Genomic DNA, 18,958 nt, shown 5'->3' on the forward strand with positions numbered 1-18,958 from the left:
CTTATATATATATAAATAAGTTGACATTTGAAAATAGTAATATTACCCTATATATACCCACAAACCCTCACCCAAACAATTTTCTTTCAAAGTCCACAACAAATAAAGTATTCTTAACAACAGGAATACATCTAGGGTATCACCAATGAGTTAATATGGCATATGTTTGTCATTCTGGCACCAAAACCTTACGATTTTATAATGCTACAATCACGTTCCCAATGAAACCTGCAGTTCATTTACTCTGAAAAATTTCAACTCACTGCTTACTGAAAGCAGAAGTGTAAGTTTCTTCTGAGTTTATGAATCCAAAAAGGGTAAACAAGATTTAAGAAAATTACTCAGATCATACTGCTGCATATATTCCACTTTAAGCTAAGCAAATAAAACAACAAAAATGCCACTTTAACATTATCAATGATTTAGATCAGACAACCCTCATCCAGCAAAATGTAACTATTCAAACACTACAGAAATTCTGTTAATATTTAAAATCAATTACAGAAAATAAATATTCAACACAGTTAGCTCAGCATTCTAAACCACACATAATTTCATAAAGAAAAATGCCAAGCAATCCAATTAAAAATTACAATAAAAATACTTTATCAGCAATCTGTAGGCAAACGTACTAACTTCATTTAAAAACAATAACCTTTAAGAAGTCATCTACTCAGTGATTTGAAGTTCTTCTCTGGAAAGTAGTAATTGCAGTTTATAATTAAGACATTGTTATTAATGCTATAGTTTGCTTTTATCCTTCTGACAGTGCTCACCTTTTCAGAATTTGTAAAAACATCTGATTTCAATTCTCCATCCAGAAACTCATTAAAGTATTTCATCAATTTCTGAGCCTCCACTGCTCGCTGTCTGGGTGTGTTTACCCCTTCCAACTGGTCTCCAAGGTGACAGACCTTGGTCGCTACATAGCTAATGTGTTCATCTAGTTCTTGGAAATGTTGGAAGGCAACCTAGGAAAAAAAAGTATATAAGCATAAAATACAATGGCATAATCCAGTTTTTACTTATAATACAATGACAGCACCCAGAATTAACTTATAATGTGTATCAAAATTAACACACCAACTCATCACTTCTCTCAAATTTATGTAGCTAAAGATAACACAGAAGTTATATATGAGATGATCTACAAAAACAATTCATGCTCATTAGATCAGTACATAATCTAAAAACTTCTAAAAAGTTGCAGACTTTTATACTGCAATAGTATAAAGTTATACTAAAATATAGTTAAAATATATAAAAATATATAGTTATATTTTAACTATTAAAATCATATTTTATCATGAATACATTTGCTAATCAACAAGACAGCAAACCAAAGTTCCCAGTACCACTAACTTGCAAACAATTCTGATAACAATGAACTAAGGATCAAAGAGACCAAGTTACCCGAACAACTCACTTGCTGCTACACTAACATGAGTCAAAAATATGTTAAAGAGACACTGATTAAAAAGAATATTTAACATACCTTTATTTTAAATATCTTAAGAGTAATGCTAGTATCATAAACAAGGTACAATATTTTTGCCCAGTTTTGAAAGCAGAAAAGATAATTATTCTACTTAGGCTAAGGTACATTACTTCCTAGAATATCCCTTTTCCCAGGGTACAATGACTGTCCTGTGGAAAACAAAAACTACATAGCTGAATGCCTTAGAATTGCCAACAACAAAATTGCTGATAACTCAGTATGATACTTTTGTTCTAACCTTAAATTGAGGGAGGAAAGCTGCAAACATATACTAAGGACTTCCTCTGCGCTAGACACTGTTCTAAGCACATTACATGTATTTATTGTAATTAATTCTTTCAACAACCTATTTTATATGTAGATGAAAAAACTGAGGCAAAGATTGAGTTGCTTGAGTTTATACAGCTAATATTTAGCAGAGCACATCAGCTTCAGAACTTATTAGATTAACTATTAATACTATTATTATCATCGAGGGAAAACTGCCTTATAATATTTGGAATCTATCACCTTAACTATTTAAAAATAATTTTCTATCTTATGCAATTTACTGACTTTTTTATTAAGTATTTTCTCACAGTCAAATATCCTTACTCGAAGGACTCTAACTTAATAAATCTGAGCAGGGATCAATCAGTTTGCCAATCCCTAACATCAAAGAACAGTCTCCTGGAGGCAGCAGAGCTAAACAATGTTCCTCAAACTTATACACTAATAAAGGGAAATCAAGTTCTAGATCAGGCCCAGGTTGTGAAAGGCATTTGGAGGTTCCAGATTAAGTGTAGGGCCTAAGAAGATTGGTCTACTTAGCCCTAGGGCCAGTCTAGTAATTTGTTTTTAATCCAAAATAGACTGAAGAAGAATTCTGCACCTACTTTTCCCAAGTTACATTACAATTCTTATTAGGACACACCTCAGGACTTTGGTGAAACTTCCCAGACCAGAGTCCCCCTAGGAAAAAACCTCATTCAGGCAACAGTTAGTCTGGTGGTACTCTGAGGATTAAATGAGAATGCAAATGACTACCTAAATGTCCAACCTAACAATGAACCCCTGAAGATACAGGTCTGCTGAAACATCATTCCCGAAACATTGCATTGTTAGAGGGGAAGCAAGGACCACACTGTACTGAATAGCACCCCATCCTAAGAAGGGACTGCTGTGATCCAAACCAATACTCAGTAGTTAGCCACTGCCAAGAGTGTCTAATAAGAATTCACTAAAATTTTATCCAATGGCATGGGAACAGCAGAGAGAAATTCAATATTTGCTATAATTTGACTAGATTTTTATTAAGAACTTAAAGCTGGAAGGAAACAAGGATATTACAGCTATATAAACTATTCATTGTTTAGCTAAATATTTACCTGATTGCTTTTCTGGAGCTCTTGTACCTTCTTGGCGAATTCCTTGGCTTCTTTCTGACACTGTTGCTCTAGTTTCTCTACTTTCCTTTGAATCCTTTCATCCATTATCTGTAGTTCTTGAATATGATTTACAAATTCTTCTAATAACCTAATAGAGAAAATGAGAATATGTATAAACCCATCTATGATTAATTTTTGGAACTAACCAGTTCATTTATAATTGTAAATTAAGTATTAATAGGATGATCATGTTAATCTTCTCTATAGCGTCTTGTTGGAACCATCGCAGACATGAATAAAAACCTCACCTAGAATCTCCATTAACCCCCAAAACAAAACTAATTTCAAAGAAATAGTCAAAGGTAAATGTACTATATAAAAATAATATTGTGCATTCCAGGGTACATTGACTTTCTGTTCCCCCAATTTACAGCTAAAAACAATACATTCAACATGCTTTTGTACCAACTCTAATTTATTACTAATTGGAGAAAATATTAAATTCTTACATTGTGACAAAATCCCTTCTCTCATACCAGTTAAAGTCATTCTCTGAAATAAAAGGAATGCAAAACGAGGAAAAATCAGTGCCCAACTTCTAATGTTTATGTCTTTTAATGACCACTTATTAACTGATACACCTTTACATGAACATTAAAAGAGATTCCAACAGTCACATCTATTTCAAACACAAATTCATACTAGATCAAGTCTATGAAAAAAATTTACTTCACCTTTTAGGATCGAAAGCTTCAGAGCCCCCTCTAGAGCCTCCTCCTGGGGTTCTCCATACAAGACGCTCAATATACTCATCTGCCACAAAAGGCTCCTAGTTTACAAAACAAATGTTCTTTTAAAAAATTTCATAGAAGATAATACCACTTACAAAAATGAAACAGGTTCTACTATGTGAGAACTTAAAATTAAATTACTAATAACAGTTAAAACATCCTAACAGAAAAGTGTACGAAGCACACAAACAATTTATAGAATACAAATGGTCAAAAAACACGAAAAATAAGATGCAATTTCACTAATAATCAAATAAGGTAAAATTATCACATTTTTATCTCACAGTGACAAAGTCTTTTTAAATTATATGTAGTGCAGGAAAGGGTAAGCTGAAATTCACACTCTCATTACTGCTAGGAATGTTAACAGGCACCGTATTTTTGTGACCTTTGGAGGGATAAATGATGATTTTTGGAGGGCAATAAGTAATACTTCAGTGACATCAACAGTATTACAAATGTCCTTATATCTTAACCCACTACTTCTACTTTTAAAATGTTAAGGGAAAAGCAGATATGAGCACAAACATTTTTGCAGAATGTTCACTGAATACTATACACATTAAAATTTTTCTACATAAATTTTCAACAAAATCATTATTGAAAAATCATGGTAAACTTATAAGTAAAAAGCTATGTTATTAAAATCATGTTATAAAAATTTAATGAAATGAGAAAAATGCTCACATAATAATCTGATGAAAAAAGCAGTATACAAAATTTTCTCAGAAAAAAGCATTAATTGAAAAACAGAAAAAGAATAGAAGTACTGATCAAAAAATGTTCAAATGTTCACCACCAGTTTAATAATTCATTTTTATATTAATATGTACTAATTTACCTAGTAAATTGAACTACCCAATTGAACATCTATATATTGCCTCCCACTTAGCATGTAACTTAGGCTGGCAGCATTTCCTGGTGATTCCAGTTTAAATTCTTATACCTGTAAAACTTTCCATTTGTTAATCATACTTTTAAAACATTTTCACTGATATGCATTCATTGAACAAAATTTTCAGTGTCAAGCACTCTGTTACGCTTCAGAATAAAATAAGATGTGTAAAAGATAAACTGTACCTCTGAGAAACTTGTTGTCTACTAGAAAAAATATATATATGTGCAATAGTATACAATAAGTAATTTTAAAAATGCATTCACAAATCTCACTATTAAAATTGAATGAGTTGTTATAACTCAGTAAGTAGTTGGCAAATAGAAATAGGGTACTCATTTAGTCGGCAAATGTTCACTGAGCACCTACTATGAGCTGGGGAAGGTGGTAGGTGCTAAGAATACAGATGTGAATTCAACAGACAGGATCATTGCAAGGCCTCATAGAAATGATCTTCTAAGAATGCCAACATTAAGCAAATAATTATAAAAATAACAAACTTCAACTGTGATAAATGTTTGAGACTTCCAGTTAAGATGGAAGTGTAGGCAGACATCCCTTGCCTTCATGTACAACCATAAGAAGAATCACACCTAACCTCAAAACAAAGTAATACCCAGAACTGCCAGAAAATTGAACTATATGGAAGTCTGACAACCAAGGATTTGAAGAAGACATAGTCATCCGACAGGTAGGAGGGGCAGAGACAGGGAGCCAGGTCAGTATGGTGGCAGTGAGGTGGCAGCAGCATTAGTGGAACAGGTGGTCTCACATTTACCTGTGGTGGATAAAAATTGGGAGGGCTATCTTGGGAGGGAGAGATCCCAGCCCCAAGCCACACTGCCCAGCACAGGGTTCCAGCACTAGGAATTAAAGCCTCGTAATTTCTGACTGTAAAAACTAGGGGGTTGGGGCAGTGGAAGAAACTGCCAGTCTCTCAGGAGAGTCCAGTTAAAGGGCTCCCACAGTCCTAAAAAGTAGGCGCGCCCATCCACTATGGGAACCACCAACAGGGCAGCAGCAGGAGGGGCAGCAGTCTCATACAGGAAGAAGATGGAGAGAGTGGAAGTGGAGTGAGTGCTGAGCAAGCCTCCAGCAGCCAAGCAGTGGCTTTATTGCCTCTTCAACCCTTCCTCCACATACAGAGCCACAAAACAGTGCAGCAGGTTGCCCCACCCTGAAGAATACCTAAGGCTCCACCCACACAGTTAACCGGTACCCTAAGACAGGGAATCAAAGTTCTACCTAATACATGGAAACAAACACAAGGAGGATGCCCAATAGAGGAGACAACGAAATATTGCCCAAATGAAAAAACAGGACAAAACCCCAGAAAAAGAACTAACTGAAATGGAGACAGCCAACCTATCAGATGCAGAGTTCAAAACACTGGTGATAAGGATGTTCAGAGAACTCACTGAGCACAGCGAACACATAAAAGAAGAAATGAAGGTCACACTAAGTCAAATAAAGAAAAACCCTCAGGGAACCAACAGTGAACAGAAGAAAGTCAGGGCTCAAGTCAACAATTTGGAACATAAGGAAGAAATAAATAATCAACCAAAACAGGATGAAAAAACAAGAATTCAAAAAAACAGGGAGAGAATAAAGACTCTAGGCCACCTCTAAAAGTGCCAACTTCCAAATCACAGGGACGCCAGAACAAGAGGAACAGCAAGAAGATGAAACCTTGTTTCACAAAATAATGAAGGAAAACTTTCTTAACTTGGCAAAGGAAATGGACATAGAAGTCCAGGAAACAGAGTCCCAAATAAGTTGGACCCAAAGAGGACCACAAGACACATCATACTTAAAATGCCAACGGTTAAAGATAAAGAGAGAATCTTAAAAGCAGCAAGAAAAAGCAGAGAGTTACCTACAAAGCAGTTCCCATAGGACTATGAGCTGATTTCTCAAAAGAAACTTTGCAAGCAAGAAGGGACTGGCAAGAAGTATTTAAAGTGATGAAAAGCAAAGACTTACAACCAAGATTACTCTATCCAGAAAAGCTATCATTTAGAATGGCAGGGCAGATAAAGTACTTCCCAGACAAAGAAAAGCTTTAAAGGGACTTATAAGGAAAAGAAGATCAAAATATGAACATTAAAATGACAACAAACTCACAGCTATCAACAACTGAATCTAAAAAACAAAAACTAAGCAAACAACTAGAACAGGAACAAAATCATAGATATGGAGATCATTTGGAGGGCTATTAGTGGAGAGAGGGATGGGGAAGAATGGAGAAAAGGTACAGGGATTAAAAAGCATAATTGGTAGCTAAAAATAGACAGGGGGAGGTAAAGAATAGTATAGGAAATGCACAAGCCAATAACTTATATGCACAACCCATGGACATGAACTAAGGGGGATGGATGATTGCTGGAGGGAAGGAGAGTACTGGGAAGAGGTGGGGAAAGGAAGAAAAAACTGGGACAACTGTAATAGCACAATCAATAAAATATACTTTAAAAATGTAATAAATGTGAGGGAAAGAAAAGTCCTGTATATTTTAAGAGTATACAGAGATGGGCAAAAGTAGGTGTGTAATTCCAAGTATGTGAAAGAGATTAATATATAATAATATATATTATTATAATATATTACAAGTTTATTCCTGTATTACTATATATTAATCATTGTATTAATTATTATTAACATACTTTGCCCACCCTGTGTAAGAGAAACAGAAAAGGATAGGCAGATGGTGAGGGAGTGAAGAAGAATGGCAAGAAGTGATGCTGCAACAAATAAACTCTCTGTGAACATGATACTAAGCTGGTACCAGAGGAAAGGAGAAAATTCAGCCAGACAGAAATGGAATAAATAGTATTCCAGACCACTATGGAAAGAAAGATAGAGCTTAACCCATTAGAGGACTAAGACGTAAGCATGGAGTAGATGACAGAAACCACATGCGGAAGAGATCCAGTTTAGACCAATGGAAGATAACCTTGCACTTTTTATCATCACCATTATTATAATTTTGGGCACTTGATCTATATAATAAGGGCTATTGCAGTGGGGAAGTCTAAATAGAAGTCTTTGAAATTGCCCCTCTCTAACTCAATGTAGTAAATCAAGTAGGATGGCAAAAATTAGGATTTTTCTTAATGCTCTAAAGCAAAGATCAGCAAATTTTTCCTTAAAAGGCCAGACAGTAAGTATTTTAGGTTTACAGGCCAGTCTCTATTACAACCATTCAACCCTGCCATTATAGTACGAATGCAGCTATAGATAACGTATAGACAAGTGGATATGGCTGTTTATCAATTCAACTTTAAAAACAGATCTCTATCCCATGAGCTATAAGTTTACTGACTCCAGATATAAAGAATGCAGGGGTGGTTTTACCCATCATTTTCATCAGTCTGGATTTTTCAGAACCAGACAAATCTGGAGGATAGCTACCTCAAAATCAACCTATGTAATATCTCCCAGCATTATGGTACATGGCCAATGATTTGGCAGTTACATACTTTTCTACCCTTAACAGCAAAGAGGATCAGACAATTCACAGTCACACAGAACTGACAACGGTATACATCTAGTTTTGCTTCAAAGCAGTGTGAACTCTCCTACACTGTATTATAACATTATCTGTACCATATGACATTCTAAGAACATCTTATTAATCCATACTAACTGACATCACGATAATTGGGCTGGGTTAAGCAAGCAGCAACTAGCACATTGGAGGAGCCTTGATATAATACTTATATTCCAGAGAGTGGGACATAACTCTGCACAAAGATTCAATGGTAAAATGAATCAGTAAAATTTTTAAGGTTGTTAGGGGCATGCTGGACATCTCATCCAAAATAAAGAACAAATTGTTGCACTTCCCATAACAAGGTAGGACATACAACGCCTGGTAGACCTTTTTGCGGTTCTAGAGGCAGCATATTCCACACCTGCCCTGGCACATATATCAGGCGATACAAAAGCAGAAAAGGGTTCTGCGAAAGTGGGGGCCATAAACCAACCCTGGTTGTCTGAGCCATACAACCTAGCAGACCCTATAGTGTTAAAGTAATCAGTATTTACTAAAGTATTAAAGGTATCAATGTTAAGAAACGATGTCATATGGAGTTATGGTAAAGTCCAAGGGGATAATCATGGCACAGACCCCTGGATGTGAAACAAGATCACTCCAGCAGCAGCAAAAAATTATACATCTTTTGAGAAACAACTCCTGGTGGGTTACTGGACACTGGTAGATAGCACACCTGACCACATATGACAAAGTGACCATGCATCTGGAACTATACATTATCTGGGTTCTAATACACTTACTAAATGAAAAGCGGACTCAGGAACTATCCATCATAAAATGGAGGTGGTAAACGCAGAACCAAACACGCAAATAGGACCAGAAAGCAAACTGCCTAAGCAGATAGCCCAAACTTTTCTGTCTTCCACCACTATTGCACTAGCATCCCTCTCTCAATGTACACCTAGGGCCTTATGAGGTGATCTTTTACAACTAGCTGAAGGACAAGGAAAAAGCCTGAACTTGGTTCACGAAGAGCTGGCCAGGCATTTGAGTGCTTACTAAAATTGGACAGCAGCTGTAGTCACATCCTCACTCAGGGGTGGCCATGAAATTCAGTGGCAAGTATCTTCCCAAGAGGCAAAGGTTCAGAAATATACGTGGACATCCTCTTCAGTGGACAGAGAACACATCTGAGGTTAGAATATACACAGACTCAGAGAAAATAGCAAAGGGCCTGGCTCTCAGAGGACAAAGATTAGAAGCCTGAAGACAGCCCCGACTGGTATGGCTCAGTGGACTGAGTGCCAGCCTATGATCCAAAGGGTCACTGGTTTGATTCCCAGTCTAGGGCACATATCTGGGTTGCAGGCCAGGTCCCCAGTAGGGGGTGCACAAGAGGCAACCACACGTCCATGTTTCTCTCCCTCCTTTCCCCTCTCTCTAAAAATAAATAAATAAAACCAAAAAAAGAAAGAAAGACTGAAGACAGGGAAGTCTGGGGTAGAGTCATGTGAACAAATACATGAGAGTGGGCATGAAGTATAAAGATCTTTGTATCACATGTTATCAGCCCCAGAGGACAGACATCCACCACAAAAGAAGAATTAAACAACCTAGAAGACAAAATTCCTCTGCCAGTCAACATTAGCCAGCCTCTGCCCAGCATTATTAGCACACTGAACAGGGCACAGTATAGACACTACATGGCCCCAATAGCATGAAGTCCTACTTACCTAGGCTGATCCACCTACTGTGAAAGCTAAATATCCGTGAAAGCCAAATATCTAGGCTAACAGTGACAGAGATCAACTCTGAGCCCTTATACAATCCCATCCTTCATGTAGACTAATCAGCTATGTGGTGGCAAGCTGACTACGTTGAGCCCTTTCCAGTCTGGAAAAGTAATTCATTCCGATGAAAATGAAAAACATTTCAAGTTGGGTTTGTCTCTCCTCCGAGGGAGTGTTTGTTCCCCTGGCACGAGAGCCCATATATCATATCAGATCAAGAGACCCATTTTATAGCAAAGGTGGTGACCATGGGATCCACTGGTCATATTACAAACCATACCACCAGAAGCTGCCACTGCCAGTCTGACAGAGCACTGACCAGCCCACTGAAGGCACAGCTGAAGCACCAGTTCACAGACAATACTCTAACGATGGAGCACTATCCTCCAAGACGTATATACATTCTGAACTAAAAACTTTTATACGATGTTGTGTCCTCAAAGTTGGAAAAACACGAGTCTAGGAACAAGGAGTAAAAGCAGAAATGGCCTTGCTTATAATGATCCCTGATTTGTGCTTGCTATTCCTGCATTTCTGGCATCTTCAGGGTTAAAGGACTTACACTCCCAATGGGAAACACTTTTGCCTGGGAACGTAATAAGAAGTCCCTTTAAACTCTAACTATAGGTACTGCCTATACATTTTGACTGCTTATATTCAGGGGGGGAAAAAGGTGAAGAGTAGCCATCTTTGTCAGGGGCATTTGAGGCTAATCATTATAAGCAGGGCTGCTATTACACAATGGGTACAGATAATATGTCTGACACATTGGTCTCCTCATGGAGATCTCTTGATACTCTGTTGACCAATTCTAAAGTACATGGACAAATATGGCTACTCTGGCCTAAGAAGGGTATGGTAAAACCACCAAGAATAGCAGAAGTACTAACTGAAGCGGGGCCGGAGAGAGGTGGTTAGAAGAGTAGAGGAGGGAAACAGTGTCTATCAGCTGCAACCCAAGAGCTGCAACTAATCCCACTAAATTTCCAATTTTCCTCTAAGATAAGAACCCCAAGTAGAAAGCTAAAGGAACTGTTCCTCAAATGTATACAAAGAAGTGGAGTCTAGGGGCATCATGCTGGGCTATGGTGGATACAGTGATGTGTCATCCAGGTCACCTTTCAAGAGGGATGTGCTCTACCTCTTAGCAGTGCTATCCTCAAAGGGCCTTCATCTGACAGTATTTTCAGAGATCTTCTAAGCTGCAGAGAAACACTTCATTCAAAGTTACACCTTTACCAATGAGGTCTATACCCAATGACTGACCAAGATGGGGATTATAAATGTCTGAGCACTTTGGTCCAATGCAGGACAACTCTGATAGGTCATTTTAGTTCCAGAACTCCCCAAAGGGGCCACCAACACTGTCATTGGACCAGCATTGTAGCTCTACTTTTCCATAGGTCCAGTCGTGCATCCTTACACTGCTGCTTCACAGTTGTTCATCCCAAGGGTACTTCCTAATATTCTGCACACTAAACTCTGTCTCAAAGTCTTCTCAGAGAATTCAACTTGCAACACAGCAGTAGTCTAATCAGAGACAATAATGACTCAGATGCAAGTGCAAGTGGAGGGGAGCTGAAAAATGATAAGGCATGTGACATTTTAAAGGACGTACTCATACAAATTACTTAAGGATTAATGTGGGGAGAAATTTAAAAAAGGAATTGTGATTACTCATAGAGGTTTGCAGTGTGAATGTGGGTGTTATTTCCTGAGACTGAGGAAAGAGATGGAAGAGAGATTAAGGGAACAAGAATTTTATTCAGTATTTGTTATGTTGTAGATGCCTATTAGATATACAAGTGAAAGCACACAGTCAGAAAAATAAGTTGTATTACAGAGAAGAAACTGAAACTAGGTATAATTTTTAAAATACCATTTAAAACCTCTGAATTGGATGAGATCACCTATTAGGAAGAAGAGTGCGCCAACATTTAGACATGGGAGAGGAAAAAGATCCAATAAAATAAACATAGCAGGAGGGACCAGTGAAGGAGGAGGGAAAAATTATGAAAGAACAATGTCCTGGAAACAAAGCACAGGATTTCTCTTCAGAGGCAATCCATTCACCACAGAAATTTAAGATAAATGAACCTAATGTAACCAAAGTTCCATCAAAGCACAAAACAAATAATTCTCCATAACTTGCTTTCTGTGTTTAAAACCAAATAAATCTCTATAACTTGCTTTCTAGTACTCAACATTGCTACAAAGGCATTTACAATCAGAAAAAGCCAAATTAGCAAGCTCTATGACCTCCAAATGACCAAGTCCTCCCAAGAGGATTCTCAAGGATACTTGTAAACAAGTACCACCTCCAAAAATCTTTTAGAATTTCGTGAACCTGACAAAGGTGCATCTTCACCTTCTATTTTACTACAGTAATTAAAAGCAAAAATTGCCAAAACAAAAACAAAAGTTGAAGAAATATAAACTACAGACTAAGATACTATCATATTAAATTCAACTTTACATAACTGGTTACTGTGTTGCTCTATTAAACTGATTTCATTTATACTCCTTACATATGCTATCAATTGTTAGGAAAACTTGGGGTTTGGGATCACTTCAATTAAAAATTAAGATATTAAGATCTTGGACAGGAACATAAATCCCTAATTTAACATTGTTTCTTTGAGATACCCAACTAAACTTTTCTATTCTTATAGCATCTTCTCCACTATAGATCTAATACAATGTGTTACAACCACCCATATCTGTCTCTCCATACCCCCCCCCACAGACAAAAGTCATGTCAGCTCCCTTAGACATGGTCTTTACAAAGCCTTCTCAAAGCTTCTCCCAACTGCCCTTACTGTGGCAGCAATGCCTTACTATGAGCCACCACTTCCACACCTAATGCTTATAAGGATCTTCTCTCTTCACACTATTTCCTGAATACACTTCGCCTTACAAAGTGGAGTTGTCTATGTCTTGGAATCACCTATCAATGTGCAATATATATGTCATTACTATCTGAAACCTTTCCTAATTATGCCAGAAAGTCTGTACTCCCACTGCACTGCATTATTTGTTAACCAATGTCCCCTGCAATGTTGTGATATAAGAAATACACATTTTGCTCTTTGTACTCAGTTCCTGATCAGAGCTCCTAAAACCTTTGGAATTACCTGAATGATAAAGGTGCTAGAAACATCTTTTATCCTAGTATTTAGTCTTTGACCCCCTTTACTGACACAGAGCTCCTAAATCCCTTGGAATTTTCTGGATGATGGGAGTGTCTTTTGTTCTACTGAAGAAATTCTTGGTGGGCTCCTGGATGGTGCCTCATCATCAGAAGATCAAACATGATTAAAAGACGAACGTTCTGCCTCACATCCCATACTCCAGGGAGGGGGGATGGTCTAGACATTGGGTTAATAATTGTTTCTACATGATGAAGCCTCCACAAAAACGCCTAAAGCAGAGTTCAGAGAGCTTCCAGGTGGCTAAAGACATCGAAATGCTGGTAAGGTGGCCCACCCAGAGAGGGCGCGGAAGCACTGCACTCCTTCCCCTATATGTTGCCCTATGCAGCTCTTTTATCTGGTTGTCCCCAAGTTGGAGCCTTTTATCATAAACCAGTGATCTAGTAGTTTTCCTAAGTTCTATGAGCCCTTCCAGCAAATTATCAAATCTGAAGAGGGGGTCCTGAAAACCCCCAATACACAGCCAGTCAGCAGGAAGCACAGGTAACAACCTGGACTGCAACTGGTATCTGAAATAGAGGTGTCTTGTGGGACCTGAGCTCTTAACTTTGTGGGATGCGATGCTAACTCTAGGCAGAGTATGTCAGAATTAAATTGAATTGTAGGACACCCAGTCAGTGTCTACCAGAAAACTGAACTGTGGGGAAAATCCCCACACATCTAGTGTCAGAGGTAAAGTACTGAGATCAGTGGCAGAGTGCTGAGAGAAGAAAGTGTTCTGTTTCTTTCACTTCAACTAGATTTTTAACTCAAAACACCTTTTGACTCCAGTAATTGGAATGACTTCTGGAAGAAGGTAGGTAAGGTGTTCAATAAAATGTTTGCTGAATGAATACATTTTCTCACACACATGGTACTCACACACGACAGCCAGGTTCCACAAACATTTATTTAACAGCTAATATGGCTGAAGACAAGTACATTTCAGCACCTTAAAGGTAAAGGAGTGGTCCTTACTTGAATATCTCATATTTGTTAATATATATTTAGCTATTAACACTGTAAGAGAGAAGTCTGTTTAAACAGACTTAGAAAAGTAACTTAGTTTGAAAATTTAAGAGACATAAACCTGTATGTGAAAATGAATTCTTTTTTAAAAGTTTTTCTAAAATTTACTTATCTTTAGAGGGGAAGGGAAGGAGAGAGGGAGAGAAACATCAATGTATGGTTGCCTCTTGTGCATCCCCTGCTGGGAACTGGCCTGCAACCCAGGCATGTGCTCTGACTGGGAATCAACCGTGGTTGTTTGGTTGGCAGGCCCACACTCAATCCACTGAGCTACACCAGCCAGAGCAGAAAATGCATTCTTAACTATTCTAATTCTAATCTAGATGTCAAAAAGCCATTGTCAAATTACATGACCTCGAATACTATTATAATCAAGGCTCCTGCATTTATAGTAAAGAAAAAAAACACCTAATTCCCAATTCTGGCACTCAGGACCTGTACAATTAAAACTCAATTTACCTTACGTGCCATTCCTCCTCTTCTGCACTCCAGCCAAAATGAACTCTTCCTGTCTCCAGTTACCTTCCTTTATGTCTTAGATTTCACTGCCTGCTGTATTAGAAAATTCCTCCACCCAGTTCCACAAACTCAAATCTAACTTATCCTTTGTATAGCATTCAAATGCCATCTCCTCATCCTTTCCCACTTCTAGAAGGAGTCTTCCCATCCTCCCAAGTCCTATAGGATTTTATCTAGACCTCTTTGATGCCATTTATAGCTTTATTTCAAGAGTATGTAGTTATATATCCATTTTCCTTCCTCTATTTAACAATAAGGGCTGGTTCTATATATAATTCAACATTTTCGAAAGTATGTTCATGGAATTCACAAAATTAATAAGCAATACAAACTAAGAGTATCATAATCAAAGAAGCTGTGAAAATGAACTTCTCAAAAATTTTACTATACTAAGGCATACTGTAAAACTCTAATGAAACAAAAGTATGTCCATTTCCAAAACCTACTTGGCCTCTAAACCATTTTGAACTTTTTGCAGCATATAGCACAGAATTAATATTTCTATGGCATGCAAATTCATTAATCTTGGCACCTTATCTTGAACTCTGTAAGTACTTAAATATTTGCTGGATAAATGGGTAATTGACCCTAGTTAACAACTCTCCCATTAAGGTAACTTGCCCAGAGAGAAGTGAAGACTCCAGAAGAATAACGACAAAAAAAAAAAAAAAAGCAAGTGAGAAGGGAGTACAATGTCCTCAGTAGTACAGAAGGAGAAAAGAATATTCACAACAATAGAAAAAGAATTCAATACCCCAGTCACTTTTTATATGTGGAGGAAACCACACAGAATGCCTGTTTAGAATGTCCATCCCAAGGTGATCATTTAGAAACACTGCACATACATTCTTTCAGAAAGGTGTGCTCATGTATGCTGAAACTAAGAAGGTATTCTGGTGAATTTCTAGGATACTTCACTATTTTTAAAAATATTTTATTTATTTATTGTTAGAGAGAGGGAAATGGAGGGAGAAAGAAAGGGAGAGAAACATCAATGTGTGGTTGCCTCTTATGTGCCCCTCTGGGGACATGGTCTACAACCCAGGCATGTGCCCTGACTGGGAATCGAACCAGCAACCCTTTGGTTCGCAGGCTGGCACTCAATCCATTGAGCCATACCAGCCAGGGTGGATACTTCACTATTAAAATGACTGAATATATTACTAATCATTTCTGTAAAGTGAGAAAATATCCTATAATTAATTTTGTTGTACTAAAGTGTTTAAGTTAAAAAAAAATAAGGCAGTCTCATGGGACCAGTAAGTTTTTAAAAGAAGTAGAGTTAACAAATGAGATTTCATGAATTCAAAGCATAATTTTGTACTGACCTCTTTCAATGTGGAGAAATGAAAGCACAATCCAACTTAATAGTGCATTAAAACCAGGTTGCATAAAAACAAAATATCCTTGACTATGTTCTGACCTCTGCTTCCCACAATTCTCCAGCTGTCCAGTTGTGACCAAGAAAGGGAAGCAAGGAAAAGACACTCCCCTATTTGCCCTGAAACCTAGAGGCTATCCACATAGCAACGGAAAACAGCAGCAATGCCTGAGGTTTGGTTTTTTATCTCTCTCCTCCCTCTAAAGCAAAGAGACCAATTTTTCACTTAGGAATGAAAACTTATTCAAGAGGAGAGAGCCAACTCTAGGGATGAAAAGGTAAATACATTTCTTAATCATTCTTAACATTTAACTGTAATGATGTAATAATGCTTTTCATATTGATGAAACAACAAACCACAAACATATGGTCAGGAAAAAGAAAGTCACATGAGTCAAGATCCATTAGAATGTTTAAAATTGCTCTATGAACCCTTCAGCCAAAGAACTAGTCTGTCTCTAACATTACCCTATCAGCAGCAATTTTCAACCTTTTTCATCTCATGGTACACATAATCTAATTACTAAAATTCTATGGCACATCAAAAATGTGTTTTTTGCTGATCTGACAAAAATAGGTATAATTTTGATTCATTCATACTGGATAGCCATTGTTGTGTTGGCTGTTGTCATTTTTTTATTTGACAACCTAAGGGAAAAGAGGTATGTGCCCCTGACTAAATAGTCAAATACTGCAGGTTTTAAAAATTCTTGCAGCTCACCAGTTCAAAAATCGCTGCTCTATCCGCAAGTGAATATTACCAGCTATCACGTAACTGGGGTCACTGAGTTAAGTCAAAGCCTAATTTGGTTTAACTACTTTACTAAATGGCGAGACCCTAAAAAGCAAAATATATATTTCTGTACCTCCTCCCCTCCTCCTGGAGAAGAGCATAAATCAAATGCACTTTCATGTAATTTAAGTGGAACTCATGTGATAAAACATTTAAAGAAAAACAGACACAGTTTTGTCTGAAACACAACTGGGAATGAACGACACACAGTATTCATTAACTGAAAGATTAATGCCTTAGGAACTGTATGATAAAGTCAGTTTTCAATTAAAAGCTAGCTATCCAAGTATTTCATTAGGCATATTACAAATCTCAACTTTAAAAATAGTTTTCTACCTTTATAAGATGTAAAATAAATGCATAAATAAGTAAATAAAAAAAGACAAGGAACTACAGAACTTCTTCAGCATCATGCCCAGCAACACACAGTAAAAGCTTTAAAAAGAACGTCTAGGCCCTGGCTGGTGTAGCTCAGTGGAGTGAGCGCGGGCCTGCGAACCACACGATCGCGGTTCGATTCCCAGTCAGGGCACATGCCTGGGTTGCAGGCCAGTTCCCAGCAGGGGACTCACGAGAAGCAACCGTACATTGATATTTCTCTCCTCTCCTCCCGTTCCCCTCTAAAGATAAATAAATAAAATCTTTAAAAAAAAAAAAATGTCCCCCTGCTCCTGTGTCAATCAATAAACAGATGGAATTAGAAAAGTTAATGTACTCAATACTTAAATATGAGAAAACGTAATTAGTATTTCCAAATTCTTTCTTGTAAATAAGCCCTTCACTCTCAAATCACCATTTTATTACAAATTATTATAACAACGGCATAATATTCCTGTCAACAAAAGCAGTCTCTATCCAAAAGCCGACAGAAACCTGAAACATAGTCACAGTAACAAACATGAAAAATTCCCAGTTGTAATAAAAACGGTGGGATTTACATTGTAAGCCAAAAAGAAAAGAAGTGACTGCTGAATCTAAAGCAGAAAAAGGGTCCAATTTCCACTTTTGGAGAAATTCTCTATTGTGGACTGCGACCTCCTCACTTCCCACTTAGTTACTCAATAGGAAACAAGCGCGCACACAACGGGTCTTCCTGGGTCTTCCTTTCTCTTCGCATCCCGTTTCGACTTCTTTCACAAAAGGAAACGCTTTCTTCACATTTGTTCCTTGTTCATTGTTTTGTGGTCCGATGAGAATTTTCCTATCCTATTATCTCAAACACTGCAGCTTCGCACACTGGCTCTCACTGAATTAAACCTTAACTTTCAGAGACTGGGAAGCAAAAGGAAACACCGCAGCACGCTCGCTGTCAAGGACGCCCCCGCTCGCAGTCGGGGCGTTTGTAACCCACGCCGACTCCCCGAGCCCCGCACACAAATGTTCATCGTAGCTTCGCCTCCGAGGATTCTGAAGGGCTCAGCAGGCCTTTACTGTGCTCAAAAATACGGCGGCCTTTTCCAACGTAAGGGTCAACGGGCAAGAGGCGAGTGCCACTTCTACTTACTAACGTTGTGATTACAAAGAACGACAAGCCCCCCCGTCGTCCGGATCTCAGGTGGCACCTGAGAAAATTACGCGAGGATCCAAGCGACAGGACGGGGCTCGCCCAGCCTGGGGCTCCTGACTCCTCCTTCCGCGCCCGGGTCAGCCCTTGCCACCACTCACCCGAGTACATCGTCCAACGCCCCGACCCCCCAAGCCCCCCTCCCTCCTTTACGACTCTGGGTTCCCTCCCCTGCAAACCCCGGTCCCCGTGCCACCCACCCCTCCCCCATGTCATGCTCCGCTAGCGCCGACACCCGAGCCGCCGCCCCACCCCTCCGCTCTCGCACCATTCCTCCGCGGGCTGCTCCCGGGCCGCGAGTGACCACACGCTCACTCCTCAGTCCGCCCATCTGGCTACCCTCACCCCGGGCCTGGCACTCTCTAAAAAGCTGCCAGGACCCACCTCGAAGAGCTCGGCCGTCGTAGCCATCCCGGCCGGCTGAGAGGCTCGCCTCGCACTGGACGCCGTCTCCGCTTCACATGCTGCGCCTCAGCGGCGCCGCGCAGAGGTCCCTGCTCAGCTCGCCAGCTCCGGCTCCAGGACGCTGCGGGCTCCCCGACTTCCCACCGAGCCCAGGCGGGGCTGGAGAGCGGCCATGAAGCGAAGCCGCAGACGCCTGTCAGCTGCCTCCCGGCGCCGCCCGCGCTGCTCCCATTGTCACC

The 18,958-nt window shown here is 38.9% G+C and overlaps 1 protein-coding gene across 1 annotated transcript in view; it reads right to left on the reverse strand.

Annotated features, from left to right (window-relative positions):
• Positions 1 to 18,952, reverse strand: part of EXOC5 (exocyst complex component 5) — a 43,185-nt gene extending 24,233 nt beyond the window's left edge. Inside the window, exons 1-4 of the mRNA XM_037054380.1 lie at positions 18,699 to 18,952; positions 3,600 to 3,694; positions 2,866 to 3,013; positions 777 to 971 (exon numbers count right to left, since the gene is read on the reverse strand). Coding sequence (XP_036910275.1) covers positions 777 to 971; positions 2,866 to 3,013; positions 3,600 to 3,694; positions 18,699 to 18,725 — 465 coding nt within the window. The 5' untranslated portion in view covers positions 18,726 to 18,952. The remainder of the gene's footprint in view (positions 1 to 776; positions 972 to 2,865; positions 3,014 to 3,599; positions 3,695 to 18,698) is intronic.
• Positions 18,953 to 18,958: the final 6 nt, after the last annotated feature.

The sequence above is a fragment of the Sturnira hondurensis genome, unplaced genomic scaffold (genome assembly GCF_014824575.4).
Source record: "Sturnira hondurensis isolate 20B ecotype Veracruz unplaced genomic scaffold, ASM1482457v3 Scaffold0008196, whole genome shotgun sequence".
Taxonomy (NCBI): domain Eukaryota; kingdom Metazoa; phylum Chordata; class Mammalia; order Chiroptera; family Phyllostomidae; genus Sturnira; species Sturnira hondurensis.